Source organism: Lonchura striata, chromosome 1 (genome assembly GCF_046129695.1).
Source record: "Lonchura striata isolate bLonStr1 chromosome 1, bLonStr1.mat, whole genome shotgun sequence".
Taxonomy (NCBI): Eukaryota; Metazoa; Chordata; class Aves; order Passeriformes; family Estrildidae; genus Lonchura; species Lonchura striata.
The window spans coordinates 122,033,012-122,051,885 of NC_134603.1; the positions used below are offsets into that span (position 1 = coordinate 122,033,012).

The window sequence follows — 18,874 nt, forward strand, 5'->3', positions numbered from 1 at the left end:
CTGGTATGCACAGCATACCACTCACACCTATGCTCAAACCTGCCATGTGTGATACACATCCATACACATATGCTGACATAAGCAGGATACAATGGGAATATGATATAGCAATTTACCCAAGTACTCTTACTGCAGGTTCTGCTAACTACAGCATATTCTCCATCCTAGCACGAAGAATTTTTCTACCTATTCAGTAATTCCTATTCCTTAATTTTCATATTCATTTACTATATACAAACATTACAATTATTGCTAGCATTCTAAGTAAATGATGCTCAAATAGTAAATAATATAAAGAATAATAATAATGTAAATAATAATGTAAGAATAAATGTAAATAATAATGTTAGTAAATAATAATGTAAACAATGTAAATAGTAAATAATTATTAGTAAGATGTCAGGGTATAAGTAACCCAAGAAAAAGCATAGTGAATAATCCTCCATTGCCTTCGGATTGATCAGGATTGAGCTCAGGGTGCTGTTCTCTCCAGACGAAAATATACTTCCTTGTCACCTCCCCTGCCAGTGCCTTGATTTCCACAGAAAGGAGATCCAAAGATGAGATATCTTTAGGAATGCTGTGTACTCCTTCACTGAGAGTGAGACTAGGAGCAGGGTTCCTGAGATTCCTTCAAGCAGCTTAGAGAGTAATCTGAGTCTAAAATCACCCTTCACACCATCTTCCCATAACAACATGATATGAAAATAAGCAGTTACAAGCCATGAGAACTAAACCATGAGTAATTTGTTCTTTGGAGCCTGTAATTAGAGCTTTACTGGAAAATGGCCTTTCTCTTGGAAGTGGAAGATCTGTTGTTTTGGTCCAGTGTTTCTGGCTCAGTGTTTCCAGGGGAGATCACTTTTGTCACAGGACACAAATAAGGCATTTCACTCATGAAAGCTTAATATTGAAGTCAAAAGATGAGACATTCATTGATCATTTAAGGCACTGGCTCCGATCTGCAGTGAATGAATGCCTCTGAGTTAGTATCTTCTGGAGCGAAGTTCACACTGCCTGGGCCTGCCTGGATGAAGTCTCTATTTTTAGAGTAAAGATGCTATTCCTGGAGAGGAGCTGCTGCTGGCAAAGTGGGACGAGAGGGCAGGGTCAGGTCTAAGAATAGGCCAGGGTCCCACGCTGGCTCAGAGGGCAGCCTGGATGCAATGTGCCTCTGAGAGAGGAGGAGGAGGAAGAGGAGGAGGGGAAGGAAGCATGGGGCAGGAGGCTATGCTGAAGTGCTAATGTTCAAGCATCCATGAAGATAACCTTGTGACAAGAGCCAGACTGCTCCCAAAGGGAGCAAATAAATTCTTTTGAGGCTGTAGTCTATGGTGGCTGGAATTTTATGCATTTCTCCAACAGGCTACATGTGGCCGCATGTTCACTCATATGTTTGATGTTTCATAGAAGCTGGATATGGAAGAGTTGTGTCATGAGCTCCAGATAATACAGGCTTCCTCTCTGCCTGAATTGCACTGTTCTGCAGGGCCTCCTGGCCCCCAGGTGAGTGATGCATATGTGATGAAACCACATCACTCTCTCACTTGCACTAAAGTCCTTACAAAGCTGTGAAATACGTGAAAACACTTTTTACCACCCAATAAGCATGCCAAGCTCTGACTAAATTTCATTTTGATATGATTTTGCATAAATCATGTAGGCTTTTTACCCTGTGTTCTCATCCCTGCCTTACACACTTCATTCTGTTTCAAGTTCACTCTTCATTTCTGTGGAGTTTTACAGCGGGTAGCACCCGTCCAAAATCACACATGTGTCATCACTTCCTTCAGATGCTTCTTGTCAATTTTTTCTTTGCTTTAGACTCTGTTCTCTTTTTTTTTTGTGAGGACAAGAGCCTGTGAAGTGGATGCACAAGGTAAAAAATGGACTGGGATGTTAGCAGAGTACATCCCTGAGAAGACAAACATCTACAGTAAAGTCAGGGACGAGGAGAGGCTTAGCAGGGCAGTGGGGTGGGATTCAGGAGGTGTAGGGTCTCCCAGCTTGATCTGCAACATTTCTGCCCTGACTTGCTGGATAACCTTGGACCATTCTTTTTGAACTCACACCTCATTTTCTACAATTCATTCTTTCAGAAATCTTCAGAGGAAGGTCAGAAATCTTAGAGTCACATACTAGTTTAAGTTGGAAGGGACCTTTAAAGGTCAACAAGTACAACATCCCTACAATGAACAGACAATGCAACTATACCAGGTTGCTCAGAATCCCATCCAATCTGGCCTTCTTCTGAGGAAATGAGCCACCTCTAGAGGGAAGTTTTTTATTAACATCTCTGTATTGTTGAGAGGATCATCCATTTGCCTTTCCATTCCAGTTCCCTCCAAAGAAAATTGAGAGTTTTCATGGAGAGACACATCCTGCTAGTGTACAGGCGGTCCCAATATATGTGCTGTGCCTGGTGCCTTGGGACAATGATCTTCCTCAAGCCCCCTTGGTGCCAGACACAGCTGAGAGCCTGTGCTCAGCAAAGCTGTGTCTGACGCTTTGGCAGCACCCAAACACTATTTAAAAAGTATGGACAACACATCAAAGTAAAGGGTCAGTTATGTGGCAAAAAGCTTATCTTTAATTATAAATAAGTCAGTACTGCAGGAGATAATTGGAGACTCCAGAAATTTCAAGGCGAAAGCAAAAATGTCCTTTTATAAAATCATAGAATGGTTTGGGTTGGAAGAGACCATCTAGTTCCAGCCCCCCATGAGCTTTGTCTTTATTGTTTTGCCATTTTGTCTTTGCTGAGATGCAGGGTGGGGAAGATTGATTTAGTTCATGAGACTGGAAAAGTGTGGTCAGAAGTGATGCCTAGTGTTTGCCTAATTCTGTCTTGAAGAAAGTCTTCTCTGCATTATGAAACAGCCTTGCAGTGTGATTGGCCATGTTCCAGAATTGCTGTTCATATAAAAAAAACACTTGTTATTTCAGTCTTTGCTAGACTGGCTTTAAAAAAATGCTCTTGATAGTCTCTCTGACTTAAATTGCAAGAAAGTAATTTTAATTCTATTGTTCTACAAAGTCCATTGCTATAAATAATATTAATCTTGCTACCAAATGACCTATGATGCCTCCAAGAACATTTTTAAATAGAGCAGGCTGGCAGGTTTTATCATAACAGCAGACAGTAGGATGGGTACAACATGGCTTTGGAATTTTTAATTACAAATTACAGGACTGTGCCTTGTACAGGGACAATGTTAGAACCAGCAGTCTTTTGGGAAATATTTTTGTGATGATGGCCACCTGCAAAGAAATACTACCATGACAAAGACATCTAGTAATTACTTCTGAATTCATCTGTAGCTTGCAGGGCTTTCAGACAAGTTGCAAAAGTTCATACTGTTGACTCATAGCTGAATTTTAATAAACTTTCATAAGAAGGAGAATTAGATTTGTAATTTGTATAACTTTGAGTGTAATTCCTCCCATGTATATCCTAAGGTAAAAAGCAATAAATAAGATTTGGTTCCGACTCTAATAGGGTGCATTGATTTTCACCACTGAAAACCTAAAATAACTCTACTGACTAAAGTAGTTGGAGTAATTTGTGTCTGAGGCTAGATTTTGCTCCTATTCATGTACAATTTGGCCACATTTTGGACAGTATAAGACGAGCAGGATCCAAACATGGAGTAAGTGATTTTTACAATGAATCTAATGCTTCTCTGATGCACACACATGGGATTATTTTCCTTAGTCATTCAAAAGTAAAAAGTGATCTGTGAACAAAAGTCTTCTAGAAACAAATCTGTTTTCTGGCTTTTTTTCTGAGAAAGGTGTGGAAGGTCTCCCTGGATTAAGAAATCTCCTGAAAGGAGAATCAGCCCTGTTTGACAGAGAGAAATATTTTCAGAGCTCAGAAATAGTGGCAGTCTTCCATGTCCATCCCATCCTGCAGAGCCCATCCCACGTTTCATACTACTCCCCTTACCTCCCTTGGGCTGACCTCTTTTGCCAGCTGATGTGGTGTCTCCATGTCCTGGTTGCTAATTCTTCAGGATTCTGATAACTTCTCATCTTTTGTTTGCCTCAGGCTTGTTTTTCTTGCAGGTTCTCCCCTTTTATGAGATTCCCCTCCCCTTCCCATGTCAGTCCAACTCTCCATCCTGCTATTCAGCAGTGGCACAGACCTGGTGTGTAGAGGCCACATTCAAACACAACACCAAACACCTCAGGTCCCAGGAGACACATACAGGGTCTAGGGCTGATGGAACACAAGCACCTCACTAATGCAGTTTAATAATAGAGTTTATGTTCTTCCCTAGGGTCCACAAGGAATTCCTGGTATAATGGGACCAAAAGGGGAGAAAGTAAGTGTCTGTTGTTATGGAGTTTGATGTGGTTTTGAGGAGTAAAGAAGCAGGGGAGGGTGTTCACTTTTTTCTTTGTCCGTTTAGTGAATGGTGGGCCTTATGAATGGAAGGTTTAGATTTAGTTTGAATGTAAAGCTATGAAATGTCTTGAAGCTATAGTAGAAAACTTAGTGTTTCTGTGCTCATTTTCAGTCTTGAAGTATATTTTATGTCTTCTTTTGTGACCTATGTTTAGGGTATGCTTTGAGAAAGCATCTCAGGTTCAAAACACAGCAGTCTCACTGACCCAAAGGCCTTTGAGCTCCCTGTCCCTCCTGAAGAACATGAGGAGCAGAGCTCTCCCATGCAGTGTGAATTGTATGGGACAGCTCAGGTACTAAAGCTGGCCTGCATGTAAAGTTATGTTTTCAGATGTGCAAAGATTTGTTCCATAATGGTGCCTAAAGAGTCTTCCAGCTGAAGCTGAGCAGCTAATTGTGTGATTTGTTATAGAAGGAGTTGACTGTAGATTTAGGGCTGGGAACACAGGAAAGACCAAGGAGCTCTGATACAGTAATTCTTCTCATTTTAGCTCTGTAAGCACAGTTTTGAGCATGCAGATATTCACAGTGTTTTGTTTAGTATAATTTGGTTTTTTGGGAAGCGGCTTGTGGGTTTGCATGTTTGTTTGTTTTTAATAGAAATGCATTGATGCATTGATTTGAGAGCCACTGTGCTTCATGTGGTGACTGCAAGACTGACATATTCCTTTCTCTGGCAGGGGGAGATTGGCAGGCCGGGAAGAAAGGTATGAATAAAGGTGCTGTCTCAGAAACCCATCCAATATTTAACAGCAGGTGCCAGAGAGGGGTGCAGACAACAGTTCCATAAAATTTAGCTAATTTTGAAGTTTAGCCTGTTAGTGCTTCTCTCACTGCTACCCAGGGTGGATGGAAGGGATCTCTGGCTGCAGGGCTGGAAGCTGCCCCAGCTGGCTTGAATTTGACAAATTCCCTGAGTAAATGCATGGAGAGAAGCCAAAGAATGGGACATTACCTGAAGTATTGTGTGGACAATGGGAAGCAGATTATGTGAGTTATTATAAAAGATGTACCAGAAAAAACCCAAATCAAAATCAAACTTTTTACTCCTCCAAAGTCTAAACAAGGTTCAGCCAGACACCCCTAAGGAGGAACAACCATTAATGATTACCCTTCCAGAGCTCTGGCACCAATGCAATATGTTGACTACAATCCTATGCTTGGTGACATATGAGCCGTGATATATTGTCAAAAATATGTGCCCCTACATGTGATGAAACAGAATATGTTACCTCAGTCACTAAGTACATCCATTTAATGTAATTAACTTTAAAGAAGACAGAAATGCAGGATGAAATCGGAGATATGCAGGGGGTGGTCACTAACTAGGAAAAGAAGTACCCTTCTAATAATATACCAAGGATTTTGACACCTTTCTAATAATATACCAAGGATTTTAACACCAGCTACGAATCAATAATTCAAATAAATATAAAACATATAAACAGAAGAGGTAATTCTTTTATCTATTTTCAAATGCCCTACAGTAAACAAAAATATTATTAATATAAATTCAGGAGTTCAAAACAGCAATGTCTTCAAGAGAGTAACACACCAACCTACAAAAAAGTGCTTAACTTCAAACACAGTACATCAACACTTACTCTTCTGACAAATACAAGTAGTTTCTGAAAGAGAAGTCATTAAGGTTGGAAATAAAGCTGCACAACTCTTGTAAAAAGCTGTCTGGCCCATGAGAGTTCATTCTTGGCCCTGAATGTCATGATGACATTTCTGAGATCATATTGTCAAGCAGTGTAATGCAGTGGGAGAGCATTAATCTGAAGCATTTTAGGAGATATTCCAATAGTGATTTACAAGCAGCAATTAAAACAGATAAATAACTGTATGTACATATGTAGCTATTGGTAGTCATATAGTAGTTAATAAAGAGAAATTATAGCTAACAATGTAGGAATGTTCAGAATAAGGACCATAGAAACAGGAATAGTTAGTTAAAGATTTGGTTCTGCTTTCAACATAAATTGGATTTGTATGAATATAAGCACACAAAGGTCTTTTTATCCCCTGTCTGCAGTAGTGACCTGTGTAGGAATTATGTTTTTATGAATCATTGTAATCAATGTTTCCGTTCAAGGGCAGACCAGGTCCCCCGGGTGTCCCTGGGATGCCAGGACCTGTAGGATGGCCTGGACCTGTGGGACTGAAGGTAAGACTAAAATCCACATGGAATAAACTGTTCAACATCACGATCTGAACAAAAGCGTTGTCTTGGGAAATCTCTAAACAGCTACTTGCAGGAGGCTGGAAAGCTGTAGCAGTACAAGGACACTCTGTGCTTGTCCCCTTTCTTACACTGCTCTGTAGAGTCTAGGGTTAGGTTACTCTACCTTCAGTCCAGACCCTGTAGCACTTCTTGCATGGATTTAACATGTCAAAGGGAAACTGAAAATTAATACAATGGAGACTCACTGATGTCTCACTGGTGTCTCACAATCACACAAATCAGTGTTTCTAAAGTGATTGCCATTGTTATGACTATTCTTTATGAGGATCCCTTTGCCTGAAGATGTACTGTGAGCTCATGTGATTGGAGGGAAGATATTAGGCTGATATCAAGGGAAAGAGATGACAAACCATGATAATGGCTGGTCACATCTTTGAAGTTCATTCCCATACAAACAAACATTAATTCCTGTTCTTTTTATTAACCAACAGCGGGAGAAATGACAGGATGTGCTTTGCTACTGCAAAATGGCTGCTTCACCTGCAATTGTTATAAGAAACTCTCCAGGATAGTCCTTTAGTAAGCACTGGCTTATGCAAAAGGTATAACAGCTGTGGAGCTGTGTTTTATGGAGCTTCTACTGGGACTTTTGAGACAACTTGCTTTTCTTCAATCCAGGATGCATTAGGCTAAAGGACTGCACACAATGCCTACTAAACTGCTCTTTCCAGTACACCTTTGACTCTTCATTTGCTCTATGAAGGTTGATGCCCCCACCTCAGAGGATGTGATGCATTAGCTCTTGATGCTGCAAGAATAGTAGGAGACGACTTGTGAATTTAAGCCACATCTAGGAAGCAAACTTTCAAGATCTTTCCAGCCATGTTAGCTAAAGAACATCTTTAAAGTATGTGGGAATGTAGGCAAGCAGCAAGACACAATGTGCTTAAAAGAAATCAATGTTCACTTTGAACTGTGAGATGGGAAATGGATCCCCCCACAAACACATTGTGTGCTATGATTTCCCACAGCAGGAGCAGAGAGGCTACAGGAAAGGTTCAATCAACTCTTTCCTTCATAGTCTTAGTGAAGGAAGAGAGGAAAGCAGACAGAAAACTCATACACATCTTCTTCTTGTATAGGCGTTAGTTTTATTTATGTATTCTTCCTAATTTTGATTAATCTCCTTTGTCTTAGTCTCTTAGTCTAGATTAGTCTATTACTGTGCTTTTCCATCACGGACCTAACTCACAGTCCATCACATCCCTTATATTCAGAAGTAATATTTTTTCCTACAATTTAACTACAAGTCCTTCTTGCTGTCTGATGAGGATTCTTCTGATTTTGTTGATTTTTCTGATACTGGTCTTCTCTCTTCTTTAGGTAGGTTCACAGTTTCATTTCTTCTGGTCTTTATAAATTCCATTTTCCTGCCTGTCAGTGAAGGCTCCATTTGAATACAGTGCAGAAGATCTCTGTGGTAATTTCAGTTGGTTGTGTCTGTCCTTTCTCCTCGTCTCTGATCTTCACCAACTTAAAATATTCTTCTTCACCATAGATATTTGCTGCATCCCCATCTTGTTGTAAATCTCCAGCAAACTGCTGTTTCCATTTTTTTAAACTCATATCCACCTCTGTGGATATTTGCCATTTCTTCAGCTGGGTCTTCCTGTCTTCTCTTATGTTGACACAGCCTTACTTCAGTCCCTATTTCTCCTACTTCATTCCTTCAAGTCTTGTCTGAACTTCTGCAGGGGCAACAGTGAATGGGGAAATCCTCTCAATTTCTGGGACAGTGAAAGCCAAAGAAGAGTAAGAGCCAAATGTATTCTGCTGGTAGCAGTGCTGCATGTCTGGGTGTCTACTCTCTATTTCATGCTAGATATGATTAATTGACACCAGCCAGAGAAGTGGTTGTAAAACTTTTTCATGATTTACTGGCTCCAAGTGACTGTTCAGCACTACAATAAAACCAGTCACTGTGCCCCCACAAGCTGTGAAGCAGCAGCAAAATGCCTTCCTTTTTTGCAGCTCAGTGGAGGTGATGCTGGGTAGAGACAATGCACCTTCATGCAGAAAAGGATGCACTACTGAGGCTGTTTGCTTGCATGACCTTTAATAACATCTGGGAAAACTGAAACAAAAGTTACCCACACAAGAAAATTCAAATAGAAGAGTAAGATAACGTGAGGGCTCAGGCAGAATACAATTGCAACAGAAACCCCTGTCCACAATGCTACACCAAGGTCAGGCTTAACTATTTGACATAAAACCTGAACCACTGAACTGTCAGACATTCAAATATGACCTCATGGGAGAGCTGCATTCAATAACTCTCTTTATTGAACCCTTTAGGGTGAAAAGGGAGAGTTGGGTGTGATGGGATTGCCAGGTACAAGAGGACCAATGGGCTCCAAGGTTTGTTAACCAAACTGCATTTTCAGACATTGGTTTCTAATGTTCTGCTGATAGCTGCTTCCCTCATGAATTTTCTGGAAATCATTTATCAAGATATATGTTTCTAATACAGATAAAGAATATGCTCTACATCAAGCAAGGTTATGTTGTCTGTTTGGGCTTGGCTGCGTTTTTGGCTTTTCATAAAAATGCTTTGGTATAAATGTTTGCAATTTATTTTAAAAGCAAGCTCAGATATAATTGTATCCTACCGGAAGAATTGAGTTCTTAAGCATATCTGCAGCATTAAATCATGTCTGCAATGCTTTCCACTTGCCTCATAAGACGGTGGAGATCATTTTGGTCCCCTACTAGAACTAGGCATATGTACTGACATTTGAAATAAATTATGCAATTAGTTTATTCAAATAAAGGATTGGAAAGAGGAACTGAACACCTTTGGTTTTTTTATGTTTCTTCAAGAGAAACTGAGTTTTATGTTAATGATCACACTAGACTATTTAAGTATAACTAAAGTATGTTCCAGGGGAAAAAAAACCCCAAACAAATCAGAAGAGGAAGATTATTGTTAAAATTACTTTATATTATTAATTGTCTCTTCTAATGCTTTATTTACTCTCAGTTACAATTTATTTCACTTGTTTCAATTTCAAAGCACAATCAAAGCTGCTGGCTTTAACTGGCTTTTTCATAATGGCTTTTGGGCTGAGCTGTTTCACCTTTAATTCATATTTCATAGTTCTGTTTCAGTGCAATTTTAGGAGCTGTAAATATTCATTTGCCTTTATGTGTTGATGCAATTAATTATTTGTGCTTCGTTCTTTTTCTTCACTTCAAAGTTTGAAAGTCCGGCTTCTTGGGTGATCTTGAAAGCGAGAAGCATTAAAATATCTATCATTCCCTTTAGGGTTTTCCTGGAACTAGAGGAGAAAAGGTCAGTGTGACAACAGAATAATGTATAATTTAACATTTGGAAACACATTAAAAAAGAAATGCAACTGTAGAAATGAGGTTGAATTTTGATGAAGTCTAAAAGTCCCACTGAGAAATGAAAACACATATTGAGAAGGAGCACAGCCTTGTGGCTTGGGCTGGGGTGCTGAAGAAGTGAGTTTTACACCCTGTATCCATGTGAACAAGTCACTACAGTGAAACTCACTACATGTTCCTCAGGGTAAAATAATCCTTAATTGTTGGTCTAGTTTAGTTAGGTGCCACATGCTTTGGCACTGAGACACTTTGTACTCTAGGATCTTTCAGTGGGATCTGAACTGCGGAAAGAAGCCAACTGGGGGAAAAAAAAATCAAATTTGAAAGTATTATGTCCAGGAAAGCACATATTTAAAGTAATTATCTGGGAAGAATGAGTCCCTTTTCCTACAGTCCTTAGCATCAATTCTGTTATGATATCAGTAATGAAGAATATCCCTCACTCTGAAGATATCACTAACACATTGTATAGGAGAAATATTTTTTGTTTCTTCATGAAATGGTAGTAATTAGATTGTTGTTCTACTGTTATCTCTCTTCAGGGATCCAGAGGTGACAGAGGCGACAAAGGAGTCAAAGGAGACCCGGTAATTTTCTTTTTCAGATGGCTTTGAATGTGCATTTGAGGATCTGACAGGGAAAACCAGGACGGGCACAGAGGGAAGGAGGCTGAAGGCACTTCCAGGGAGGGCAGGAGTGGTGAGGGACACAGTGGTCCCATCTGCTGGGAGGGCAGCTCCATGTCCTGTGCCCCCAGCCCGGTGTGCAGGGGGCTGGGGAGCCACAGGAGGATTTCCCTGGAGGTCACCCTGGGCTGCGCAGCCCAGAACCACGGCAGCCTCCCAAAATGCTTTCAGCCGGTAATATGATAATACCGGGAGGGGAAGAGGGGGAGAGATTCGTGGCTTGGGAGTTCTTTCGACTAAAAAAGGAAAAGTAAACTGCTTTTGGTGCAAATGGAGAGATGCCTTTCCCAGTGGCAGGCTTTGGGAGTTGTCCAGGTAGCGGAGCTGCCTGCAGACAAGAGAACAATCGGGATGATTTTGCCAGAGAAGCAGAAACTGGCAGCAGAGGATCAGATAGAGGAGTAATGGCCCCATACAAGAAGCTTTAAAGTTTTGCTTATAAATCTCCATCTACTGCATTACCTGAGTCAGTGCAGGGGTTTTTAACTGATAGCCACACATGGCATTTTTTTCCTTCCAAGGAAGGTCCTGCTTTGTCAAAGATCACTACACATTTTCTGATTATTTTTCTTCTTTGACTCTGTAGGGAGAAATAGGCTTTCCTGGAATGCTGGGACAAAAAGTAAGTGGGCATGATATGTTGGGGAGCTGTGTTAAATGCTGAGACAGAGTCAATGAGTGGATTCAGGGATTTCTGAGATGGTGTAAGACATTAAAGATCTTCCTTGACTCAGTAACCAGCATTTCTGACTTGATCAAATTCTTTAGGCTTTTTAGTTTAAGAGAAAACTCAGATTAAGCTCTTTGGTGTAGTTCCTGGTTTTCCCCCAGATTGTTTCTTTATTCATAAGCTTCCTCCTCTTTAACTGCCCTAATTGCTAAGGTTTTACTCACTTGAAGCTAATAAATAGTTCCTTCTTAATACTCTGAAACAATGGCACTACTGCATATAGCAGTGATTACTTTGAGCAGTTTTTAAGTAATCATTATTCTGTACCTGAAAAACAATGAAAATTCATGTGCTGGCTTATGGAAAACCTAAAGGTGGATCATTTCATTATATAATCAAACCATGCCTCTGAAATTAGAAAAGGAATGAATAGTTGCTTCTAGAGAGATTAGAAGAAGAGTGAATTCACCTTGCTTTCCCTAAGTATTTTCATCACATGTGCATCTTAACAGTAAAGCAAGATATTGCAAAGGGGTCAGAGAGCTTTCCCAGCCTTGACCTCTCCAAGTCTCTGAGTTTCTGATCTCACGTGGCCTCTTCCTTAGGAAAGGATTTTTCTGGGGTATGTGGGTAAATTGTATGAGCTTCTTTTTACTTTACATTTGTCTTAAGCTATTTTATTATAATTTTGGATTTCTAAGAATGAAACGGTGCCAGCATTATCTAGAGGAATCATGTGAATGAAAACCATGTGCATCTGTCTTGCTCGAGGCAGGTAAAACCATGTACCTAACTCCTTCTTCCTTCCCTCTGCAACCACCAAGGGAGAGATGGGTCCCAAGGGACAGTCTGGAGTACCAGGACACAGAGGACCTATAGGAAGACCTGGAAAACGAGGCAAACAAGTAGGAGCATGGTGTTTCCTCTTCCTCTGACTCATGGCATCTGTGTGATTGTGTGGTCTAAGCTCTTGTACCATGCACTGTGTTGCACAGGGAGTGGAGAGAAGTGCTAGAACACCTCCCAGGCATGCACAGGCTACACAGGAGTTAAAGCCTCAGCTTTAGGGCTGGAGTCTTGTCTGCAGCATTCAGCTGCCTGCCCAGGCAGCATGGGAAAAGTTGTCTTTATCCTGGGTTGGTAATTAACTCATTTAACACATTTCAAGCAGATCTTGAAGGCTTCCTTTGAATCCTAAGCAACACAGAGCTATGGTCCCAGCCCCACCTGACAGCTGGAGAGCTCAAAATTATGCTAGCAGAGCTACATTTTCAGAGTTTCAGGTGAATTGTAAAGACTTGGAATTGTGTGTAAATTGGACACTGACTCCACCAATACAGCATTTCAGTGGTAGGAGCTTAGCTAGAAGTAATTATTAGCAGGAAGTAGTTTATTTGCAGTCTTGTCATACCCAGCATGGCAAGGAGAGGCATATCCTTGCTTCACTGTTGCTCTGATGAGAACAGGTAATATCTGAAGTGATAAAGTAGCCAATGTGGGAAAAAAGAAAAGTTGGGTGTTAGGGAGGAGGTAATAGATCCTCAAGGAAGGGAAGTATGAGCAATATAAGTCTCCTAGATGACCCATAAGAAATATTTTTTTTTTTGTCCTAGATTTGTCAGGTTTTAAAAGCTGGTGTGTGCTCTTTGCTGGTTTAGAGGGGATTGCTTTTTTGTTTGTTTGTTTTTTGTTTTGCAAACCCTGTTCATCTGTCCTGCCTATGTGTTGTGGGATATCTTTCCACAGCATAAGACAAGGGAAGATGCAGTGCCAGCAGATCAACTTGAACACCATGTATTCCTTATTTGGCCTTAGACATTTTGTCATCTTACACAGTGGCTTAATAAAAAAGTGGTGACATAAGCATGTCATAATTTAAGACAACAATGAGCGTGACTAAAAGACCTATAGTCTGCCTCTAGATTGGTGTTTCCAGTCCCAAGGCTCAGTACACAAACACCTTTCTGGTGCCCTGGAAGCAATCTTAGCATTGATTCATCATGAAAAAGGCTTTGCCTCTGTAACTGGTGAACCTGCTATTTCCTTTCTTCTTTTCTAATCCTTTGAAAAAATTGGGGAGTAGCATTTTGAGGTTCTGTGGGTCTGAGTGCCACCTTTAAGTGCTGTAGTTGTCAGGCTGTTTGTTCAGCTGAGAGGATAGTTTCCACCAGCATGAGGCCATTTCCTGTCTCTTGATCCAACTGACATGCCTAAATAAAAGCAGCTAAATTAAGCAGGTGTCACTTCCACTTCCATTTCGAGATATGTCTTGATTAGCTCACTGACTTCTTCACGTCTCCCTGCCTCTGGGACAGGCTCTTCCTGAAACGTGGCCAGGAGCTGGGAGTCACAAGTCACAGCCTTACACAGCTGACCGAGATAGAGCACCCAAAGCTTTATAACTTGGGAACTGACCCCAAGAAAACCCAAGTTTAGGGTTTCAGTCTTGAGAAGGAGGCATGACTTAGGGCTTTAGGTAATGCTAGTTTGGAAGAAAGGGCATAAACACAAATATTGCCAATGGGAAAAGCTTTTCCCAGTGCTGTGTGCACATGTGAAAGATAAACAAGGCAAAAAACATTGAACATCAAGCCTTGTCATTATTATTTAATCCATCAGTGCTAAGCAGGAGGGTATTAAGCAATCATCCCTCCAAGAAAGGAACACAGAAAATAGCTTGTTTTCAGTCAGTACGTGTCTGACTGGCACCACCTTGCCACTGTCAACTTGCTGTTGTGTGGAGGAAGGAGATTTCCCACAGTCTTCTTTGGGGCTACAAAATCCTGGTCCGCTAGTTCTGTGTTGCATAATGTAAGAAGTAATTAGAGATCAGTATCACTGACATTCACATAAATCCTGAAATATTTTTATGGCTCAGAGCTTACCTAATAGGATTAAACAAAGCAAATATTCAATTAGTTCTTTATAGACCATGGCAAAATCAGCCTTCCTCTGCTGAAATGGTGCAGGTGACATTCAAACATATCCATGGGATATAATATATTATATAACAACAATTGTTTCAGCATATATTAATATATATGCTTTGCTACTCTTAAATTAGACGTGCAACCCTTCATTGCATGATTCTGAACGCACATTAACTTGGAATTACACCATCTTCAAGGAAATAATCTCCTTTTTCATTAAAAGAAAGCTTCCATAGCACACATAATTTTTATGATCCTAGATAATGTTTGCTGTTACATAAAAATCAAGTCAGATATTTAAACTTTAAGCTGTGTAATACACTTCTGAAATATAAAGCTGAGAAATCCAAGCCTTGGAGAGTATATGAGCAGGAAGGTAAATATAGTTATTTTTAATAAGTGTCACAGTATTAAATTCAGGAGCAAAAAATGAGAAGGTGCCAAAAAGTTCTAGGTTGAAACTTCCAAGTGCCTTAGGGTATGGCTGCAGAAACAAGCTCCCATGAGGCAAATTATGGCTGATGTTAGGGAATATTAGCTACTGTATGTTAACTGTGTGTAAGCCCCTCTCCCACAGGTAATTTTTCAGCATTTACTGCTGCTGCCAGAGGACACCATTTCTCAGCATGGTGTTGCTAAATATTAAGCTGCACTTGTGAGGCTGAGCCCTTGCTTGGCTTGTGATGATTTGTTATCACCCATGGTGAAAGTCAAGGAGATACAGAAATCCAGGCACCTCAAACATTCTGAAAATAGTGTGAGCATCAATGTCATTAGTGAGCTTCTGAAAGGCTGCACCCTAAGATTGGGAAATGTCACTGTGGAAGCCCTTGACAACTCCTCAGTGATTTCCCCCTTTCTTTCTTGGTGGCACTCACTTCTAGAGAGCTACAGGGGTTAAAAAGGCATCCTAAAAGAAAGGCTACCAAATGACTGAAGCCAGAGCAGGATGATTTCTGACTCCTCACAGGGCAGGTCCCTGTGACCATTCCCCTGTGGGAGCAGAAGTCCTGCCTGGGCACACCTTTCTGGAGAGGAGAGCCCCTGTTCCCTGGGGTGGTGTCCATGAAGCTCATGTTTCTTCTGGCAAATGTCCTGCTGGCTTAAATGGGAAACCAGTGCTGCCTGGAAGAGGTTGTTTGTTACTAATAGCTTAGCCCAGAAATGGATGTCACTTCTCTTCTAGGGCCTCAAGGGTGACATTGGACCGGCGGGTGTCATGGGCCCACCTGGAAGGCCTGGCCCTGTTGGCCAGCCGGGCCCCCCTGGACCGTCAGGACTAGGTAAGCCGAACATGGGGTGACCTCCCCAGGAGTGTCCCTGCTCCCAGCCCCTCCTGACCCGCCAGACACACACAGCTCCTCTGCACGGAGTGCTGCAGGGCTTTCTTTGCTTCTCCATCCATGGCAAGGAGAGGATTTCTCCTGGAGGCAGGTCATGTCATCCTTGTCCATTATCAGGACCTTACTTTAATGCCTGCTTTATGGCTTCTGGTGTTTCAAATAAAACCAAAACTAAATCCTATGTGGTCCCTGTGGGATTTTTGTAGATAGGAATGATGGAAAGACATCTGGCAGCCTTGGAGAGACTAGGTAATCTCCATCATCAAAGGTCTGCCTCTCCAGATATCCTGCCTTACAGTGAAAAACTGTGATTTCTAATCAGACAGAACATGTTCACCCTGTGCAGCTCTGCAAGGGAAAAATGATGAGATTCGAGTTACAGTGTCACTAAGGAAAAAAGGGAAGAGAATGGAAAGGGATAGGAGTCGGAGGAAAAAAAGAGAAGTGGAAAAAACTGTCTATACAATTAAATGCTTGAGATCTATGCTCACTGCAATTGTGTGTGTTGTAGAAATTATGAGAAAAAACCTTGTAATAACATAATTGTACATCCTCAGAGGTGTGCATGCACATGAACTCTGGTCAGCTTCTGAGTCCAAACATGGACATGAAGGACAATACATAACCCACAACACACAATGTCCCCTTCCATTTTGCTTTCCCTTTTCCTTCCCTTGCTTGCATTAGTAGACACAAGGTCTCTTCTTGTGGTGGTGTGGAAATGGAACATCTGTAAAGCTGGGCACAGCTTCAGAATCTTCATATATCTCACATCTCCCATTAAGAAGCGTCTGTGCTTGGGTAAATTATCTGGAAGCTTTCAGAACACAGAATTTTCACCATGCTGATGGGAAGGCTGCCAGGACCTTGAAATTACTTTTTCAAGGCTTTATCCATCCACAGAAAGTTTATGTGTCAGGGTTATTTATCTTTTTCCTCTAGAATATAAATTCTGATCCTAAAAGACATTTCTGTAATGATGCAGCTGCTTGCAGTATGACCATATTGGCTTCTAATCTAAATCTGCAGAGCAGTGCATCCTTGCCAAAGTCTGAAAGTCAAAAAGCAGTATTTTTTAAATAAATGTTTAATTAAAACATTAAAAAGTTCCTGTATTTTAGTTGGGTTTTTGCTGTATAGAAACCTGTGAAACAGCATTGCTCAAGTGGTTGTACAAAGGCACAAATCCAATGTGTTGTGGACATATATAGAGACTGACTCTACAAAACTTGGTGCATAGGCACTGTAGAGTGATCTGTGTGTTCATCCCATCCTGAATTTCTGTAGCTTCAAACAGGCTGACATTTATTCTAAGCAAATCATCTCTCTCTTTCTCTGTAAAACTGGTAGAAAAATTCAGAAGGTGATCTGAAATAATATGACCGTGGTAAAAAAATGGCATCTTTCTCCTGGAGTAATGGAAATAGTGTCTCCCTTCAATTCCCAGTGGATTTGGTGGGAGCTGTGCCTATCTGAAAACTTGGGTAAATGCATATATCCACCTGACCTGTACTTTTCCCAACTAAGGCTGTGTGTGTATAGTGTGTAGTAACCTCATAACAAGGCAAGCTGTTACTCTGCTTCCTAGGGCAATTTGCAATAGGACCAAAAGGAGAAAGAGGACTTCCAGGGCCTCCAGGGAGATGTCTCTGCAGAACCCCACAGCAGATGAGTAACCCATCATATGAGCAATCTGTGTTTGGACACAGCTACCCAAAAGTTCCCGCGGTAAGCAGGTTTTCTGGGAGAGGATGTGAGCAGTTCTGAAGTGCTTTTATTATGAGAATTGTTGTACCCACTAATATTTTTTGTTTAATAGGAAAATATATAGGCAATGTGTGATTTCTAGTGCCCAAAGCCTCTGAGATCCAGAGGTGCAAAAGAGTTCAGTCTCATAACTTGTTGTGTGATTGATATGCTGAAATGCAGCTGTTCTAAAACATCAGTGAGGTAGCACATGTATGGAAATATTTTTCAAGGCTAAGGGTGCTCTCTTTCATCTACTACTGTACATATGTGATCTGTCTTTTTTATTTAATGAAATCAAAATTTCAGATTGGTCAGTAAAGTAAGTATACCTTTCTTGTTTGGGGCTTTTTAAGACAGTGATTGTAGAATTGAATATTGGGATCAAGCATTTCACATGTGCAATAGAGCTCTCCCAGAGCACAGACCCTTGATAAAAAGAGTTTCCACAAACTGTGAGAATCAGGTGTCTGGGCTCCAGTCTGCAGACATACACATTATACAGCTGATTTCCATCTCTAGCCTTGAAAGCATTTTTATGAGAAAATTGGACAAAATACTTTAAAGGACAAGGCACTGGTGAAATGTGGCCTAGTATTTTTCATCACTGATTTCTTTGGGCTTTATAACTACTATTTCTGTCCTTCTCCTTCTGCTGGGCCCTGCCTCATTACTCTGTGCAGTGTAGCACTTAGAGATGAAGATGTTCCCTTGCTGCTGCGTGCCAGCAGAGCTCAGCCACTCCACCCCTGCGAGTGGAAATGGTGCTGTGTCTGGTTGTCTTTGAATAACAAAGAGCAGCAATTAGTTTTTTTAAACCCTCACCTGTTACACTGTCAGAAAGCTGTCTCAGTGTGAGGAAGGGACACACAACACACTCATTAAACTGAGTCACTGAGCTCAGCCTTTTGCACAAGTGTGTTTCAAGTCTTGTCAGCTGTGCCAGCTGCTCGCTCATCCCTGGCTGTGTTGCATTAGAAAAAACCCTCCTGTTGTTTTAAAAACATAATGGTGAGAGATTAATGTGCTGAAATAAAGGTGCATATCACATTACATTGCATGCAAAACAATCATCATGTACTTTGCAGCCTGGAGAACTCATAGGAGAATCTTTAAGGTTTTCAATATAATGTATAGATCTTATTACCCTCCTTCTCCATTAGGCATAGTTTCCTATCAGATCTTAAAAGATAGTAATGAGGGAGTAAATATCTAAAATACCATACACTATCACTATGAGCCCCCAGGTGCCATTTTGTTGCCAAGAATGTGGGATGGCAAAAAGACAAGGCTTAGCTCTGGAAATGAGGCACTTCCAGAGCAACATTCCCTGTTTTCCTGCCCACCCCATTTGTTTTATTTCCTCCAGTGTAAAGAACACTTTAAATTAAACTAGAGCTTAATCATCATTATTGTTTATTCTGTTCAGATCCCCATGTAGCAGCTTTGAAACCTATCTTGGACCACTTGAAAGCTCTTCTCAGGGTTCTGT

The 18,874-nt window shown here is 40.9% G+C and overlaps 1 protein-coding gene across 1 annotated transcript in view; it reads left to right on the forward strand.

Annotated features, from left to right (window-relative positions):
• COLQ (collagen like tail subunit of asymmetric acetylcholinesterase) overlaps positions 1-18,874 on the forward strand; it is a 39,252-nt gene that overhangs the window by 13,385 nt on the left and 6,993 nt on the right. The window contains exons 3-13 of the mRNA XM_021538058.3: positions 1,411-1,506; positions 4,284-4,328; positions 5,092-5,118; positions 6,510-6,581; positions 8,955-9,017; positions 9,925-9,951; positions 10,550-10,594; positions 11,280-11,315; positions 12,188-12,268; positions 15,480-15,576; positions 17,225-17,364. Of these exons, the coding sequence (XP_021393733.1) occupies positions 1,411-1,506; positions 4,284-4,328; positions 5,092-5,118; positions 6,510-6,581; positions 8,955-9,017; positions 9,925-9,951; positions 10,550-10,594; positions 11,280-11,315; positions 12,188-12,268; positions 15,480-15,576; positions 17,225-17,364 (729 nt within the window). The remainder of the gene's footprint in view (positions 1-1,410; positions 1,507-4,283; positions 4,329-5,091; positions 5,119-6,509; positions 6,582-8,954; positions 9,018-9,924; positions 9,952-10,549; positions 10,595-11,279; positions 11,316-12,187; positions 12,269-15,479; positions 15,577-17,224; positions 17,365-18,874) is intronic.